General features: G+C 44.4%; 1 protein-coding gene across 1 annotated transcript; it reads right to left on the bottom strand.

Moving 5' to 3' along the window:
- Window positions 1-2634: 2634 nt before the first annotated feature.
- On the bottom strand, window positions 2635-15714 carry TAL2 (TAL bHLH transcription factor 2). Its single transcript, XM_019555413.1, has 2 exons — window positions 15399-15714; window positions 2635-6326 (listed from the first exon to the last, which is right to left on the bottom strand). Exon 2 carries the CDS (start codon window positions 6306-6308, stop codon window positions 5955-5957), a length of 354 nt encoding a protein of 117 aa, XP_019410958.1. The 5' UTR covers window positions 6309-6326; window positions 15399-15714; the 3' UTR covers window positions 2635-5954.
- Window positions 15715-18265: the final 2551 nt, after the last annotated feature.

Here is an 18265-nt window from a genome sequence, read left to right as displayed (position 1 = left end):
ATAGGAAGACTTCCACTCACTTCACCCGGCTTTTGTACAAGGCCATTTACTGGGAGCAACCATTTATTTCCCCCACACTCGTTCATGGCCATGGAGATCAGCTGGGGAGAAATACCCATGGAAAGTATTGCTGTTTCCAATGGACAGCATGCTTCTTGGAGCTAGATGCCCTGTGGTCCTATTTGAGGAAGATCTCTCCAAGTCATAATCTAGGATGGATCAAGGCCCCTGCCTTCATCTTGCGTTTCATGATTTATAACCCTTGTCATTGGAGTGAAGGGGTGTGTATTCATTTATGCAGGGTGGGACTTTCAAAAGAACTTGGCATCAGTTTAACTCTGCTTTCATTGCAGTACGGCTGGGCCAGCACCGAGTGCTTCTGAAAATTTTACCTATGACCTATTGATGTTGCAGTGGACATGTAAGTTGCTTCTGTTTCAGACTAAGAAATATAGATCCCTTCTAGGAACCAAATATGCATTGGATTGGCTTCCTCTTAACTGTATCCCTCCCTTTGATGCCTTCCTCAGCACCTGCTGTTTTAAAAGTACAATTTGCAGGAATGAAAACCAATGGATTTAGAGTCTGCCACTTTACCTCTGGCTTTGTGATTTAAGGGTGTGACTTTAAAGTGACCTCTGACCCAGAGGTCAGCAGTTAAGCTGTCCATTCTCTCCCATCCTTTTATCACTTAGCCTTCAAAGAACAAAAGTCAGTTGTGCATTGCCTGCCCTGTTTTCATTGGGTCATCTCAGACAATTCCTTTATGTTCTAAACATTCACAGGGACCAAGTTAAATGGAGAAGGCTGATTTACTAAACATCTTTCAAATTGTACTTCCCTGAAATGCATCTGAACAGCATCACTTTTCCTGTCCTGTTGCTTCTGAAGCTCCCAACAAGATTAATGATCACCATTTAAATCCAACTGTAGTATATATTGCAATGCCCAGCTCTAGATGACCTCTTCTTTACAAGGATCTATTGCAAAGCTTGAAATAAGGGTCTAAAAATATGTTGCCACTGTTACATGCTCTATTTTCCCTAAAAGTTTCCATTGCACATTCAATGTCCTTTTTAAATCAAATCCAACTGAATAAGGAACACTTTGATTTTTTTTCTCCCCTAGTGATACACACAGCACACAACTCCCGTCATCTTATAGTCGGTATCACTACCAGAGCTGTTTAGCAATGGGCCTTGTGTTAAACACACAAAACATGCCACAACATCTCCACAACTATGAAGGATGCTTCATGAAAAAGAGGCAGCAGTCCATGTCATGTCTTCCACCCAGTGAAAAGCTTCTTTTTGTTATGGATTGGCTTGGACATCTCTGGTTGGTAACTGCATGAATGGCATAAATGGGCAACTTTATCTCTACTGGCAACAAGCTTTATCTTGTAATCGTTTAAGTCAAATTACAGAACTTTGAGGTCCAAGGATAAAAAATCATGAGTTTCCTGCTTAAGTTAACTACACAAAAGATAGGAGAAAGAAAGTGTTACCATCCCTAGTTTACAGATGGAGAACTGAGATCCAGAAAAAATGAATGACTTACCCAAGTGTGACTGAGCCCATACCTACCGAATCACAGCCTGGTGCTTCATCAAAAATGCCTTCCTGCTCAACTAAATATTAGGCACAACTGCAGAATCTCATCCTTACTAGATAGATACTTTAACTAAGTGGTAGTAACTTAACTCTCACTCTACTCAGTTGATTCCCACTGGGAAGCTCCCAGGGGCTCCAAAACTCTTGCATTGAGGCTCATTATAGTGAGGAGATGATTTTAATGGGTGTTTGGACAGATTAGCTTTAAGCTAGAGATTTCCTTACTCCAGAATCACTTGGCATACTTTTTCTCAGGCATGTCTCCCATAGAAGTCAATGAGCCCAAATCCTTGTTTCTTCCATTCCTGTGCCAGGTGCAAGTTAGAGTAATTTCAAGGTAAGAGCCTCAGACTAATTTTTCATGCCCTTGCAGCGTGTGGAGAACCTCCCATGTTTTGCATCATAAAGTCCCACTAGCTCAGGCCTTCAAGCTCCCAGCCAGCATCCCCCTGGGGGTTAGACTGTTCCCAAAGGGTTGCTTTTACACTGCCAAGACAAAAACTCTGGATCCTAAAAATCACTAAGCTTTGGGGTTATTTTAAATTCTAGCTTTGGGTCCAGTGATAATTTTGCAAAATAGCCCCTACCTGAATACCCCCACATATGGAGGAATACCCCCACATATGGAGAATCCAGATCTGGGCAATGTGTTGGTTTGAAACCATCCATAGCTCTTAAAATGGAGTAGGCTGAAACCTTGTAAATTGTGAAATTTGTGTGAAAAATATTCAACACAATTTCACAACACAATTTTCCTGATATCAATTTTTCTTTTGACTAATCACAAAACTGGCCAAAGTTTTCTAAATATTGAAATGTTGATTAAACTCTGGACAAAGTATATTTTTGGAACATCTGATGTTTGTAAGTAATGTCCATAAGATCAAAAGTAGCATTTAAAGGCTAGGTATCAAAATTATCCTTGTACTAACATTTATTCTGCTTTATCATTTGCTATCAACTCCCAGATATTTTTCAGATTTAAGAATAAACTGTGGAAAGGTAGAAATGAAAAGAGTTGTGTTTCTTAAATAATTTATTTTGAATATATTAGCCATTAAATAACATAGTATATCACAAAATGTGATGTTACATCATATTTGTTCATAGCCATACAGATAAGAAATCACAAAGCACAAAGAGATGTCCTGACAAAAAATCTTTGGTAGATAGATCTAGTCACACACATGCTGTATATCAGAGTAGGTACATCCTAAATGAAAAGAAACCTGAAGCAAGAATATGGAGCTTTTTTTTTTTAATATATAAATAACAATAAGCATTTCAGTTACATTATTGCCAGGCATTTTTTTTTTTTTTTGCCTTTCCATGACACAATATTCTATTCAAAGGACAAATGCATTTTGATTTTCTTGTTGATAAGGAAAAGATTTCCAAGGGTAGAAATTGGCTGATGGACAGAATAGCACCAACATGCCTTTGTGTTTAGACATGCTTGGCCACATTTATCCCCATTGTAACTCCATTCAAGTTGTTGGATATCCAAGCTGAGATGGACCTCTCAACTGGATACTGCTTAAGACAGTACCCCACCCCATATTCCCAGCTCTGCTAGTAACATACACCCTTCTGAAATAGGCATGGGCTGATACTGTTGTAGCAATCTGCACAGGTCTAAAATGCTACAGCTATGATCGTAGTAGACCTCATTCTGGGAATATACCAAACAGGTATTTACACACATTGAAAAACAGAGTGAAGGCAGACTGGCATTTTGTTAGCAACAGCCTCACAGAGCCCCTACTCTAGTGTCCCACACAGGCTGTTGCAAACACGAACAGGATGGTGCCTGAATACCAGCACCTGGGGGCCTCTCTCAGACCATGTGGATAAGCCTGTCTTTTTGCCTCTTGGAGCCTTGGCATTATGGCCAAAGGACAACCTCTTCATGGCGTAACAGGGAGCCTAGGGCACCTGTTACTTTAAGGGAAAAAATAGCAAGAGGGAGAACTTCAGGTGGAGAAGGATGCTCATTATGGGCTGCAAGAGAACAGGTCCCTGGGGGTTTATAGGCTAGCAGTGCCTGTTGCAGAAGGAGCCTCTGCAGCAGTACAATAAGGCAGAGCCTGCGTGGGCAATAGAGTGCATATTGCAGAGCTAGCTGCTCAGTCGTGGTACTGTAAGGCAGAACCCTGCACAGTAGACAAGGTACCGCTGCAGTGGCTAGACCAGCCACAGCAGGCTGCCTTGGATACCAGCCAAAAAAGTCTAATTGGGAAACACCTGTAGGTAGCTGGGAGAAACCACCTGGCCAGAGGGCAGGGCCTGGGAGGCATATAACCCCAGGGTCAGAGTTAGGGCAGTAAGTCCTGGCCCTGGTGGCCAAAGAAGGAAAAGTTCTGCAATGAAACACCTGCTGCTGGGAGATTGACTGAGATCCTGCTATGCCTAGAGGCAGCATGTAAAGGGGTTGAGGCTAACAGGGGATGAGGGCCCAACGCTGGGTAGGAGTTTGGTATGCAGGCTGGGTGCTAAAGTTTAGTTATAGCCAGAGGGCTTATGTTTTGCATTTGAATTTGTACCAGTGGTTTGGGTTTGGGACTACTGGGGAGGTGGAGTTCCCAATTGTGCCTGAAGGGCACATGACAGCATGGAGCCCAGCAGGGATGGGCCTCACATTGGTAAAGTAGTGGAGACAGGGCTAGGGGCCCAGTGCCCAAGCAGAGTGAACCAGGGTTAGGGACCCATAACCTGAGAGGGGGAGAACACAGGGCCAGGGAATGAGATAGGGGCCATGGGCCCAGAGAGAGAGCTACAAGGGTCAGCAGCCCAGAGATACTGGTGACTGGCAGGGCTGAAGCCAAGAGGGCCAGACCCAGGTCATTGGGCCGGGGTGAAGGCTTGCAGCCAGGGAAAAGGAAGGCTGAGGCCTCTACAAGGGACAGAACAGTATTGAGTAAAACCTGCAAGGACTGGGCATAGATGCAGGGGAGGTTAGAGGTCATGAATAGCCCATAAGACAATGGGTGCCCTGGGGCCCAGAGGACCCACCTAACAAGAAGGATTTTTTAGAATCAGCGGTGTTCAAGAGAGGGGGATCTGCTGGCAGGACCAAAACTCACTCTAAGACCTGCTGGCAGCCTCCCTTTCTACATCTATTAAGAATGTCAAGATGGGGCAGGCAAAAGCAAAGGGAGTGTACCTTAGAAAGAAAGCATGGTAGGAACCGTATGGCTACCAGGTGACATCACAGTCACCCGTGGGGCGTAGACAAGTTACAATGGGCATGTGTACATCAGGTCAAATGGAGCTAGGGGGGCCCGACCACACACCCTGCCCACTCACTCCCACTTTGTGTGAACCATGGGCCAGAAAAAGATCACCTAGCTGCCACTGGAGTGCCCAGCACAGTTGTTATGAGTATAGCCAAGACTGAGTGGTGCTGGGTAGGTCCTGGGTACGTGCCAAAAAGTGGTCAAGTGACATTTTTTCTGCATCCAAAGTACACGGAGGGAGGAGTAGGTGGGGCACATTCCCATGGCAGTGCTGCCTAAACCTCTGCAGTGAGGCACAGATGGGGCCTGCGGGTTCTGAAGGGAGGCAGAATAATGATGGTTCCCTTAGCACCTTTCTCCTGCCTCTGGCTTCCACTGCTGCGTGTGGATTTGCCCGTGTGTCTTTCACCACAATGCCTGCTGAAACTTAACTGTGAATGTTCCCTCTTTCATTCAGGGCCAGTGTTTTCACTTTCATTCCTTAGTGAGTTTGGGCTCTTTTAAGTTACTCGGTTGTGTTTCTTTGTATATCAGGAAGCCTTTTGGTTTAGTAAACAAAGCAAACCTCAATGGTGTTAGTTGCAAGGTAGAAAAACAAGCCAGAAATAAAATGTAAATTCTTAACAAGAAAGATAAAAACCATGAGAACTGTGGGCTGAGAGAGAGGAGGTATATTATCTGTCTGTCCCATGGATCCTTCTGGTCAAGACGGGACATCTCTCTAACTGAAGCACTCCAGTGCGGCCAGGAACTATTGCCCTCCAGAACATTCCCTCACGTTGCAAGGAAGAACAATCCCTTCCACTGCAAAAATCAACAAGGGAAATGTTATGACCTATGTTATACAGGAGATCTGATCACACCAGCCTTGAAATCTGTGAAATCACAACAAAGGACCATTGTGAGATCCTAGGGTTCCCTACTCAGCCATCCAAGCCACTGTCCTACCAAGGAATCATTCTTCCACCTTCCCTGTCAAATAAAAATATATGGAATAAAACCAGCACTGGAATAAACAAATAAATACTGTACATAGGGAAATGATCCACAAATTATGCGAAGGACACTATCAGACTAACACCGGGACTGTAGCAGTCCTAACCTGCTAGGGAGACGATGTCTCTGACCAGCACTCTGGGATATTGCTGCTTGTGCTGGGTGAAGGGACGCCACAGTCTTCAATCAGAGTCAGTTCCTCCATGCCCTGCAAATGAGGGGCTTGCTGGAACAGCCCCAACAAGCTCCCCCGAGCAGTCACTGAGGTCTGCTGCAGGCCTTGCTCCCCCAGGACCTTGACGAGGAAGTTGATATACCTCATAGCCAAGCGCAGTGTCTCGTTCTTACTAAGTTTCTTGTCTGGAGGGTGGGTGGGGATGAGCTTCCTCAGCTTGGCAAAGGCGCTGTTGACATTCTGCTGCCTCCACCTCTCTCTGGTGTTGGTGAAGATCTTTCTGGTCATCCTTGAGGTGCTACAAAACTGAGGAGACAATACATGGCAGTTAGTGGTCTAAGACCCTCCTTTGGGCCCCAGTAGGGTATGTTGTTGGTGATGGAAGGCAACACCATAGCAATTTGAAATGCATCAATGATGTATCTCCTGGTCTAGCCATGGATTAACCACAAACCCAAGGTAGGCAGGTCCCCGTCCACACTCTGAGCACAGGCAAAGTAACTGCAGTCAGAGCTAATATATTTCTCAGAGGTGACATAAGTGCATTTTTGGGTCCATAGCTTGACTGTCCCAAACACCTCTGCAGGGCTGTAGACCTAACTTACCCAGCGGTCTCTGGTGAGAAGGGACCTCCAAGTAGTATAGAATCTATAGCCGCCTCTGCGCCACCTCTCCTCCTAAACCCCAGCAGAGTGGGTGCACTGTGGGAGGTGTTTTGGAGGGATGGGATATGCTCACAAAATAGCAGTGCACCCACTCTGCTGGGGTGTATGGCTCTCCTGCCATATTTCTTGGGGAGCCATCACCAAGTGGCACAAGTTACAATAGCCCTGAGGCTACTTCATCTTGTGCCTGGGTCAGCCTGTCTCCTAGTCAACCCCAGAATAAAGGGAAAAGGGGAAAATGAGGTGTAAAGTCACTGATGCATTACTCCATCCCAGGCTCCAAGCAAGTAAAGCTCATGTGGATGCAACATCTGCCAGTGGCTGAGAAATCTTGCCCTCAGGAGAACAGAGCTAGTGCACTATGCCTGGCTATGACTTGAAGAGAACCCTTCATTGTGCTGGTCCTCCTCCCAATCCTCATCAGTATGTGGGTGCTGGGGGCGAAGACCTCTCAGCAATGGGCAGTGCCCTTAGAACTAATACAAGGCTGCAACAGGGAGGAAATCAAGTAGAAGCTAGAAAGATTCAGTGGAAAAATACTGGCTGGCTTGTGTTGCGAGCTACATGTGGCACTGAGCCTGATGCCCAACCGGCCTGGCAGTGCAAAGAGGTCCAGCAGGGAGTGGGAAGTAATTTTCACTCTAAAGTGCTTTTTCTGGGTTTCTCAAATGGTTTAACTCACAGACTGGTGAAAGTTTAACTGGTGATTTTATTAGCACCAGAGTCAAGACAGAGCTGAGACCTTTTGAAAATCCCACCCTGACTGAATGAGTACCTGTCAATTCTGCAGCTCTTCTTTTTTTTCTAAATTAAGTAACCCTTCCCTGTGGCTCCCTGGAGGCACAGATCAGAAGCATTACTCATCACCAGCACCTTGTTGCACTGTCTTCTCTCACCCCCAGTCTTTGGTAGGAAATAATCATCATTCCATTCAGAGAAGTGATGTGCAGGTTGGTATGAACAGGAAAGGCCCACCCTCTGCCATGGGGCTGGAGGGCAAACACTTTTCCCTGACTTTTTATACCACCATGAATTCTCTAGATGTACAGGAATAAATGTGCCCTCCTTACTATGACCCCTCATGAGAGCAGGGGAAAAGTTCATTAAAAGAGGGCATTTGCTAGAAAAGCATTAGTCAACTTGCTCCGTCATAATAATGAAAAAATCATTATTGCTTCTGGGTTTGTTGGAAATGGGGGTTGTTATAAACAGGGTTTGTTGGAATGAGGTATGTGTGCATGTGCGTATTAGCAACATTTATACACATGAGCATGTGCGCACGCGCACTCACACAAACAACATGATGCGTGTGTGTGAACACACACACACACACCAGTGTTGTTTATATATTACCAATGCATATATGCGTGTGTATAAACGTTGCTAATACATACATGTGTGTGTTGCTAATACATGCACACAGAGTGCTACCTCATTCTAACAACCCCCATTACCAACAAACCCAGTAGCAGGCACTGATTCTTTTCATTATTATGACGCAGCAAATTGATTAATGCTTTTCTAGCAAATGCCCTCTTTTAATAACCTTTCCTCCCTGCTCTCATGAGGAGTAATCTTGATCTAGATCTAGATCTATAAACAACATTTCTCGACATTACTGCTAGGAGGGTAACACAGCAATTAACAGACAGTTAAGTAAGTTTTATGGAGTGTGTGGGGACATTTTTTTTTATACAGATGCTGTAGAAACCAGATGGGAGGAAGCTTTTGTTGAGCTTAAAGATGGAGCAGAAGGAGACCAGCAAAATAAAAATACAGGGTTTCAGAAAAACAGGCTCTCTCTCAGATTTGGAGAACCTGTGGTTGGACAAGACTAAGAAAAAAGGAATCTAGGAGACAGGGAGAGTTGGTTGACCCTTAAGCAGACAGTCTTAAGGGCACAAGAGCAGCTGTCCTGATGTGAAAGAAGAAAATGTACCATTTCATTTTCCAAAGCATTCTCGCGGCTAATCCCAGGCTCTGCTTTGCTGCTTTCAACTGTAGCTTTTACGTGGTTAAAAGATTTTTGCTTTGATACCAAGGCCAAATGTCCAGAACTGGAGTTTACTGGAGGATAAAATAATTTGACAATATTAATTAAAAAAAAAAAAAAAAGACATTTCCAAGTTCCAGAAGAGAGAGATTTTTAATCTCAGACAGAAATGTTGGCTTGGATTGTGCCACTTGGGAATCTTAGCCCCTTCATTGTTCTTCTATTTGTCACCTTATGTTTGCCCTACAGGATCTATATTTAATGTGTCCCTTGTGCCCATTTCAAAGAATAAATGTGCACTTTATTTCTTCAAATCCTGCTGAATTATAAATGGGAGCTCTTGGCCTCCCATCACTCTGGGTATGGGATCTCCATGTTTCAATGGTATTATTTGTTGAGAGAGGACCACGGCTAGTTCTTCACATCATCCTTTCCTTGGCTTTTTTACTGTGAAGGACAATACTGGATTTGTGAACAGAAGCCTTGTAAGCAAACAGCAGTCTTTGTCAGTCTCGCTCCTGGGTGACATGTTAAAAACATATCCCTTCATTGCTGACATTTGTTCAAGTCAAGATCAGCAAATAACAGTCCTTTTCTTTCCCCAATCCCCATTACCAAGCCTATGTCTGCATGGGTGACTCATACTCACAGCATCATCTCCAGACGCCTCCCCCTCACCCCCCATCATCTCCCTCCTCTCTCTTCACTCCTCCTGATGCTCTCAGCAGCAGTTACCCCAACATTTCCTGTTGTCTAGCTCAGGGATCCAGGCTGAGATCTCTCACAGCCTAGTCCGACACAGTGATAACCCTAAAGTCACCAAAACCAATCACAGTTCTGGTCCATTTCTTTCTCCCATTAGCATGCTCATTTTCCCTATGACACTGCTACTTCTACTGCTGCAAAGGTGCTAGCAGAGCAAGGCACGATCTGATTTATGCTTCATTTGCCTCATTGATTCTCTTTCCCCAGCTTGGCTTTCAATACAAGACTATTTGCAGCATCTGATTGCTGGTAATGTTGCACTGAACCATTTAACGCTCTTTGATGCAGTTTATGGAATGCGTATCATTTCCCTGCTGTCTAGGTATTGTAGACCCATTCATTCATTCGTCATCTGTGCTGTGCATATATAATACAGGCTCATATATTGGAATAATCATGTATGGCTTCATCATTAAATGCTTTCAGTTGCCCTCTGCCAAGCCGAGATAAAAAGTCCCACATTCACTTACGCAGAAAAAAGATTAAGTAAATGGCAGTTTCAATACAGAAAGACAAATTCTGCTCCTCAGTGTCGTCACTCCACTCCAGCACTAGTCTGTTGAAAAGGGTGGAGTTACTATGGATTTTAATCACTGTAACCAGGAACAGAATTTGGCTTAAGGACTTTGGATCAAGAAACAAAATCCAAAAAAAGTTCAGGCTTATGAGAGGAGAGCTTGCGGAAGTAACACAAGTATACCTCAAGCAAACTACACAGGGGAAGATATGACACTGTGGTCACTTGCGAGCAGTTCAAATGAAGTAATGGGGGAGGAACAAAAGCCCTCAGGTGTACAAGCTACTGAGGGATCTTGCTACCCCTACCCAGCTCCCTCACAATCAGATAAATAAGAATACAAATAAAGAGCCTGATCCATGCAGATCCAAATGCTGCCCTAACAAAAGGTTAAAGGAGGCAGAGAATGGATGAAGATCTCCTTAGCAGCAGTAGCTCTCACACAGCTTTGCTGTGCTAAAAGCCATTCCGGCTACTCAAGAAGCAGCAGTTTCCTGGCTTCTAAATAGCATCTCTGCTCAGACTTTCCAGCGCAAAGAGGGCACTGAATTGGTGGCTACTGCATGGGGGCTGGCAGGGGGCTGAGAGACAGCCTGCAGTTCAAGAGTTACTGACAGATTGTCATTAAATAAACACCTTGCATCAAGTTCCTCCTGCCCGTAATTTCCTTGGTTTCAGCAGAATTACTCCAGGTGGAAACCAGACCTGTGGGACCCAATCCTTGAAATCCACACACCCCCACCCCTCATTGGCAGCAAGTGTGAGCCCCTCACTAATAAATACAAAAGGCAGCACTGTTTTTCCAACAGAGAAGAAGCCCACTGGCTCTTTCTGAGTGTGATTTAATACAATTGCACCAGGATTTTCCTTCAGCCCTTGGATAACAGGAGATGAAACAAAAGATGGTGCCTGTTTCATCCATCAGTCAGCTGCTTGTGAGCTGGATTTACAGCAGGGGCCAAAGTTCGCCAGACAAACCACATAGTGCTGAGCTGTGCTTGGTGTGCATTGGTTCAAACTGAAGCAGGGAAGTAAGAGGGGGCCTGTTGTTTTTCGTTTGGATTTTATGGTAGCCTGGGCTGCAGAACTGAGCCCAGTGTGGAGAGGAAGGTTCAGCAGGGATTGCCACAGCAGTTGTGCCTTTTGAAGCCTCCTGGCTTCAAACCCAATAGAAAGGAGTTTGATCTCCTTGTGACTGAATTCACAGAATTCATTACCTTCATTGGAAGTAAAATGTGGATGTCAGCTTATGGCACCAATGCAGGAATAATCCCGATAAGAGTTTCTACCTATTGAGGGAGGAAGAGGGTCAGGGGCAAATACAGGACTGCCAAATCCATTCTGATACCGTCAGATCCCTGAGATATGCCAGAGGCAATAGGCTCCTACACACTGGCACCTTCTCTCCCAACCACCACCAAGAGCTGCCAACACCACCACCACCACCACCACTGTCTTCCCATGGCTCCTTGCATTTCCTGGAGAGCCATGGTTCTGCAAGGACCTGCCAGGAGCTCCTACAAGAACCCTCCTTGCAGGAAGAGCAGGCTAAATGGCATTGTGATAAGGAATGACAGTGTGGTTTGGTAGATAGAGCACTGGATGGGGAATCAGGAATCTGGGTGCTAGCCCCTACCTCTGCCACTACCGGTGGTGGGACCTTGGGTAATTCCCTCATCTCTTTGTATTTCCATTCCTCCTGCTTTCCCTCTATCTTGTGGCTTTCAACTGCACTTGTACAGCATCTAACATACTGGGGCCCCGATATTGCTTGTGGCCTTCTGCTAGTAAAACAATACAACTACCTTTAATAAATAATTTGAATGCTTAGCAGTACGTGATCACCTTTAAACAGCTTTACTTTTATCTGAAAGATTGTTTTCAAATGTAAGAAGGGGAAAAGAAGCTGCTTCTGAACTACCTAGGAGCTCCTTTCCTTGCTCAAGTCACACACCTCCTTGAACTATTGCCAGCTGACTACCAAATAATTCATTCCAAAACACCGCAGAGTAGGGGAACGTACCGGTATAAACAGTCCTGGAAATGGGAGCTATTTACTATTTCTAATGTTTGTAACTGTAACAAAATTCACCCTGTGGAAACTCTGATCCCAGGAGCCCTCCTGCCTAAGTTCAGTATTTACAGAAATCACAAATTGTGCTGGACTCAACTGTCCTTCCTAAAATGAGTACTCTAAAGTGAAGGCCTAAAAAAACTCCAAGTTCATTTGGCAGAACAATGTTTAAAGGATACTGGGGCAGAATATTTACAATTGAACAAAGAACTATGGCCTGAATTTTCAAGTGATGATTTACTTGGTGTGCTTCAACTTTAGACATTTTAAAAGGCATCTGATTTGAGCAGGGTGGGAGGGCTTGGTGCTTTCGGAAATATTACACCTTTTCAGATGCCTCAAAGTTATGAAGCTAAAAACAGAGACATTGAGTTGATTTTAAACTTAAATTAAAAATTTAAATTTAAAGTAAAATTGAGTGAATTTTCCAGAGGCTAAGCATGTAAATCAACGGGTTTTAATCCTAGGGCCATTTCTCTCCTATGCAAAAATGTCCATGTAAGACCCTCCATTAATACTGAGGAGAGTTAATTACATAAATTCCCCTGTACATGAAGAACTCTTTTCACAGGAGCTTTCCAATAGGAACGCTTTTTGTCTCCTTTTTGTCGAGGCATTTGTATTTCCACCCTCTTCAAACTTGAGCCAAACTCTTGCTGCCCGTGTTACAAATTTGTGCTGAGTGAGGTCTGCCAGCCTAGGACAGCCTTCTTCTTAATGTTGTTTATACCAAAATGTTGTGAAAGACTCTTTGGCTCTGTGTGAATTAAGCAGAATTCTCCTCTATTCAATAAGATTTGATTTTGCTTTTGTTGCCCTGCTGCTCCCCCACCCCAGCCTTTCCCCAGCCCATGAGCATTGAATCCTCATCCTCATCCCTGCTCTATCTGGTTTCATTTTAAAGGCAAGTCCTCTATCAAAGTAGCTCACCAAATGTGATATACAGATAGTGTTGGTGCTGTGAGGACCAGAAAGAAAACCGTAGCACCTCCAAGAATTCTTGATGGGCTTCCTATTGCCCATACTCTAGCACAGGAGCGGGCAATTATTTTGGGCAGAGGGCCGCTTACTGAGTTTCAGCAAGCCATCGAGAGCCGCATGACAGGCAGCCCAGGGCAGATTAATATTAATTTTCTAAATTTTTTAGGGGCCCCATGGGCCAGATAGGATGGCCACATTTTGCCCACCCCTGCTCTAGCACCTGAACCTCTGCTCCAAGTAAACCCACCACTTATGCTACTAGTTGCATTTCTCAGCCTGTATATCTAGCACCACAAAGCAAAAGGATTACACTTTAGGCTGGAGGTATATCAGTTTGCTCTCTCTATCTGGCTTTGCTTTGTGCAGAAGACAAGTCCATTCCTTTCTTAGCAAGAGAAGAACCATGCTGTGGAGAGAATGGGACCAGGGCTGGTGCATTCATTATGTGAGATCTGAGCCCAAAAGCACCTTTGGGCAAACTTATGGCAAGGTCAGATGTGTGGCAGAGGGGAGGTGGGGGCAGGTGCTGCAACACTGTGCTAGGAAGTGCAGTCTGAAAAGGTTTTTGGCACTGGCGATTTTTACACTTGAATCTGACCTAGGTCTTCTACCACAGAAGCAAACAGTAAGCCTCTCTTAGATATCAGTAAGAGCAAGATTGGGTCTGTGATATGCTTATATCATAATATCTACACGCAGTATTTATTAACCTCCCAGTGCACCTGACTAAGATTATACTGGGTACCACCCTACCAGTGCACAGGAATGAATTTCCTCTGCTGTAATTCAGTCATACTGACAGAGACCATAACCCCTATGAGACTGATTCCCTGGCACAAACCCTACTTCCTAAATGGTGATGCAAACCACAAGGAGAAAGAGGCCAGTCTGATCCCACACCAGTGTAATTCCACTGTGTTCAAGGGTATTACTGTTAATGCCTGAAAGGGCTCAGCATCAGGCTAAGCATTCAGAGTCCAGGTCACCGCTGTTATGACCAGGTTCTACTAGGTGTGTGAACTCCCTCCTAACAGCAGCACAGCTGGACTATGGAGTTTATTCACACCATGTCTGCTGGCTTGGCCCTGGTATTACAGCAGCTTTAGTGGTTTATATAAATAAAGAATATTTAATATTTTACAACTAAAAAGGAACACAAAATCAGTAGAAAAAAGGATCTAAAAATACATTTTGGGCCCGATCCTGCTCTGACAGATGGCAACCGGAGTTCTGAAAATTACTTTAAAAATAACCTCCTTTTATTATTTATATTTTTTTCAGGCTAGCACAGCTTTATGCATAGCTAGGACACAGCATTTAGAACCATTCAATAGGCACAGAGAAGAACAAATTTAGGTGCTTTTTAAATGTGCTATTCATATTATTTTTAATATGTTCTTAACATTAGTTTTGTTTAGATAATAGGAAAAGGTAAAATATCTCAATCAATGCTCCTAGAACACTATTCAAATAATCGCAAGTCATGTATGCATACATTCCCTATACACGCACCCACAAAAACACAAAGCATGCCCTATAGCCTATAGGGTACAGGAGCAGTGATGTAATATGGATTTTTAATATATATGTCTGCGACTCAAAGGATTTAAAGCCCTCTCTAAATATTTTCATCTACTAATATATGCACATTATTACACATGGCATAGTGTACAAAAATACGGAGAAGAATCATGTAATTACTGCTTATTTTAGAACTTTTAAAAGAGGTGTTTTAAAATTCTAAAAGCCATTGGACCATCAACATTTTTATTTCTCAATCAAAGGGCCTGATTTTCTGTGGCATAAAAGGTGGAAAAGGGGGTTAAAATACCAGCAACTTGAATTCCGTGGCATTTGATAGCCATGTTTCATTGATATAAATGACCCTAGCAATTCCAGGACAACAGAAAATTGAGCCCAAACTGTTTGGTTATGAAGCTACAAATAAAAGAATTTACCTACAATATTAAAACAAACAAACCAAAACCCCTGTTTCTTTATATAACCTGTATTTTTAAACACCCACACTCGTTTAAAAAATTGCTGAAAAGTGACAAAGATTTGTTCCTTGCTTGAAATCTTTTGCCTGGTTTTAGCAAACGGTAAGAGCTTGAGTTAAAATACAGACACCTAAAGAGTGTGTCCATTAATAGTCACCTGTAAGTGGCTGTTTTCATACCTATTCAGTTTGTCTGATATGCTGCCTTTTTATCAACTTTACACAGACAAGACAGACAGCCAAAGCAGGCTTCAGGAGCTCCTTCCTCCAGCTAAGCTTTGCTGGGGGCCCCTCAAAACAAACTTGGGAGCACTCAAGAAAGTTGTAATTGCAGGCATGAAAGCCCAGCAACACCGAGCTAAGGAGAAAGCTGTTGTCACTTACTTTTCAAAGCAGAGGTGCGGGCAGCTCTTCGAACCTGGTTCGTGGAGTGAACTTCCAGCAGAAGTGGATGCTTCCTCCTTGCGTTTTGCTCTCACAGCCCTGGACCCAGAGGTTGCTCTTGCTGCAGTCAGCCAATTGCTGATCCTGGCTGCCTCATTTATAGAATGCCAGCTTCTTTGTCTGGCGCGTGTCGCCACTAGTCCTAGCAATCCAGGGAGCTTGTTTTGCATCTCCCGGGAGATTCTCTCTTCCCTGCTTTCTCTGCCCTACATACCCTCTCTGTTCTCTAAGATGGGCAAGGCTGCTTTAGGTGAAACAGCCTGACAGCGGTATGAGCAGGGTCAGGTGGCCCTTTGAAGAAAGGACATCGCTGGGGTGTCATTTAGCAAGAATTCCATTTCTTTTCCTTTTGACTGAGCCAAGAGCTCATGAAAGGGCCAGAGCAGCACTCCTGCCCACCCACCCCAAACCAAAGCTGCCTGATTATCCAATGGCCTGTTTAAAACACTCATTTTAATTCAAACAGTAACAGATTTTTTTTCTAAATTCTGGGAAAATTCACCCTGGACTCCCAGAGCAAGTGTTGCAAGACTGGGGATGGTATATTGGTCCCTACATGTGTGACAAAGAGGCAGAATCCCTGCCTTCACTGCAAAGCTCAACTCATCTTTAATGCAGGAGTCACAGGGCGCATCTACATGTTCATTAATGTGCTGTAGCTACCATACATTTAGTTTAGTACTTCCCTAATGAAGTACTAACTGAATGCACAGTAACTACATTTACTACGCAGTAGCACCGCTGCACATTTGGGGGTTTTTTGGTGACCGTTAACTGCGCAGTGGCCTAATAACACTGCAGTAGCTTATTATCACAGTTTTTGACCAGCACACTACTGCACAGTGTAATTAGGCTACTGCGCAGTAAGCATCTTGTGTAGACGCACCCACAGCCAGTGCCTCTTTGCATTCACACAACAGGTACAGCATGAGCAGCGGTGGTGTCTGAGCACCCTCCCTCCCCCACCCCATTGCCTTTGCCCGTGCTGCAGCTTTGATCCTGGCTGTGTCTACATCAGGCGACTAGTGTGCACTAAGCTAGGGTATACATTTACAGAGCGTTAGCTGTTCTGCACACGCATGGGCCTTCAGAGTGCCTTTGAGCGAGGAGGCTCCTACAGTGGAACAAGCTACCTCACAATTAGAGTGGCCACATAGGGGGTTAGCACAGAATAATCTGTGCTGTACATCCTCACCTTAGTTTAGTTTGCACTAACTCCCCAGTACAGACAAGCCTCTGGGAGATCATATCTAGGGATGGATAGGGAATTGGTCCCTGACTCCCTTACTGAGATCGCCAACAAAAATGCCAGTTGGTGTTGACCGTGTTTGTACAGCAGATGCTGGTTCAGTATGAGTTGGCGTCAGACTCCTTAACCTCATTCCATAATTAACGAACAAGGCAGTACAAGTGTTTGTGCCCATTCACATTTGTTGGACAGTGCCAGAGCTGTTTGAGTTCAGTGCCTGTGCCATCATACTGGAGGTTTCAGCCAACAGAGGAGATGAAGCTTGATGCTCCCACAAAGCTGCTTCTTCAGCTGCGACAGAAAAGACTTGTTTTTGAAGCAGAAGCTCCTGAGCCCCATCTCTGCCACTACCCAAGTGCAATATAATGGGTGGATATGATGTCTCTGTATGATGGGCCATAACCTCTGTGGGGAAAAAGGGTGAAACAAAAGAACCACTGAATAGCCATCAGGGGACCACGATTTTTCAGTCACTCCAAACCAAGCTGAATTTGAGCTGGTGCCCTTCTGCTGAGAGGATTGGTTGCACATTCACAATCCCCTGCTATGGCCAAGCTTCCCTCTTCTCATGATGTAATTCTTCTCATGTTGAACTCATCAGGGTCCACATCACAGCATCTCTTCTAACCCTGGGAAGCTAGATGGAGCCATGCTGGGACCCCATCAAAGACATATCCCAGTAGATCATTTTTTGCTACCTTGATCTCCAACTGGAGCTGGGCAAGCTGTCTTCAGATTTCCAGGTCCCCCTCATATGAGAGAGCTGGCCCAGGATCAACATGAGCACTAGTCTCTTATGGCTGTTTAGGGCATTTTATAAGGGTACCACACAAGGCCAGCCTGGCTTGAGAGTACCATGTTTGAAATTTAAAGTAGAGCAGAGTTGGCTTTTGAGACCTATAAACTCTGGTTCGGGGTGGGGTTCTTGCTAGTGCAGGGTGAGGAACATAATGCTCTCTTCAACCAACCAACTATAGGGAGCAGGAAAGACATTGACAGAAGGCCAGGGCAGAGCGGAGAAGTGATAAGGATCCCCAAGAATAACCTCACTGTTGCCTCAGTTTTGGAAAACTTCCCTATTAGGACAGCACTTAAAGCACGCACTTAAGTGCCATTGAAATCTGAGAGACAAAAGCACATGCTTCAAGTTAAAATCACATTTAAGTGCTGTCCTGAGTTTGGCTCTGAGGAAGGTCTTTACACTGTAAGTCAAAGCACCAAAGGAAGCAGGCTGGGTGGGTTTGTTATAATTTCCATCCTGCGAGAAATATAAAGAAAAATTGCAGATGTTTAATTTAATAGGACCACCCCTCCCACAGATCTCTGCCACGATGCTAATTTGTTTGGAAAGAACAAGTCACAAATCCTTTCCCCTTGCAAGGCTCTCCCTGCAGCGCTGAACTGGAGGTTCAGCCCTTTCACACGGTAAATTAAAAGCAGCACTACACTCTGAAAGCTGTGTCAACCGCTTCATTTAGCACAAGTGTTATGTTAACTAAAGGCCCTATTCCAAAGGGGCCTTTGGCCTCACAGAAGCCTAATTTCCATGTAATTTACA

The sequence above is a fragment of the Crocodylus porosus genome, unplaced genomic scaffold (assembly GCF_001723895.1).
Source record: "Crocodylus porosus isolate Cpor-Errol unplaced genomic scaffold, CroPor_comp1, whole genome shotgun sequence".
Taxonomy (NCBI): Eukaryota; Metazoa; Chordata; order Crocodylia; family Crocodylidae; genus Crocodylus; species Crocodylus porosus.
The sequence above is the reverse complement of the archived record's forward strand: the minus strand, read 5'-3'. Positions and strand labels throughout refer to the sequence as shown.

Excerpts from the sequence above, each read along its gene's own strand:
- TAL2 (XM_019555413.1), bottom strand. The coding sequence starts at position 6,308 with ATGACCAGAAAGATCTTCACCAACACCAGAGAGAGGTGGAGGCAGCAG.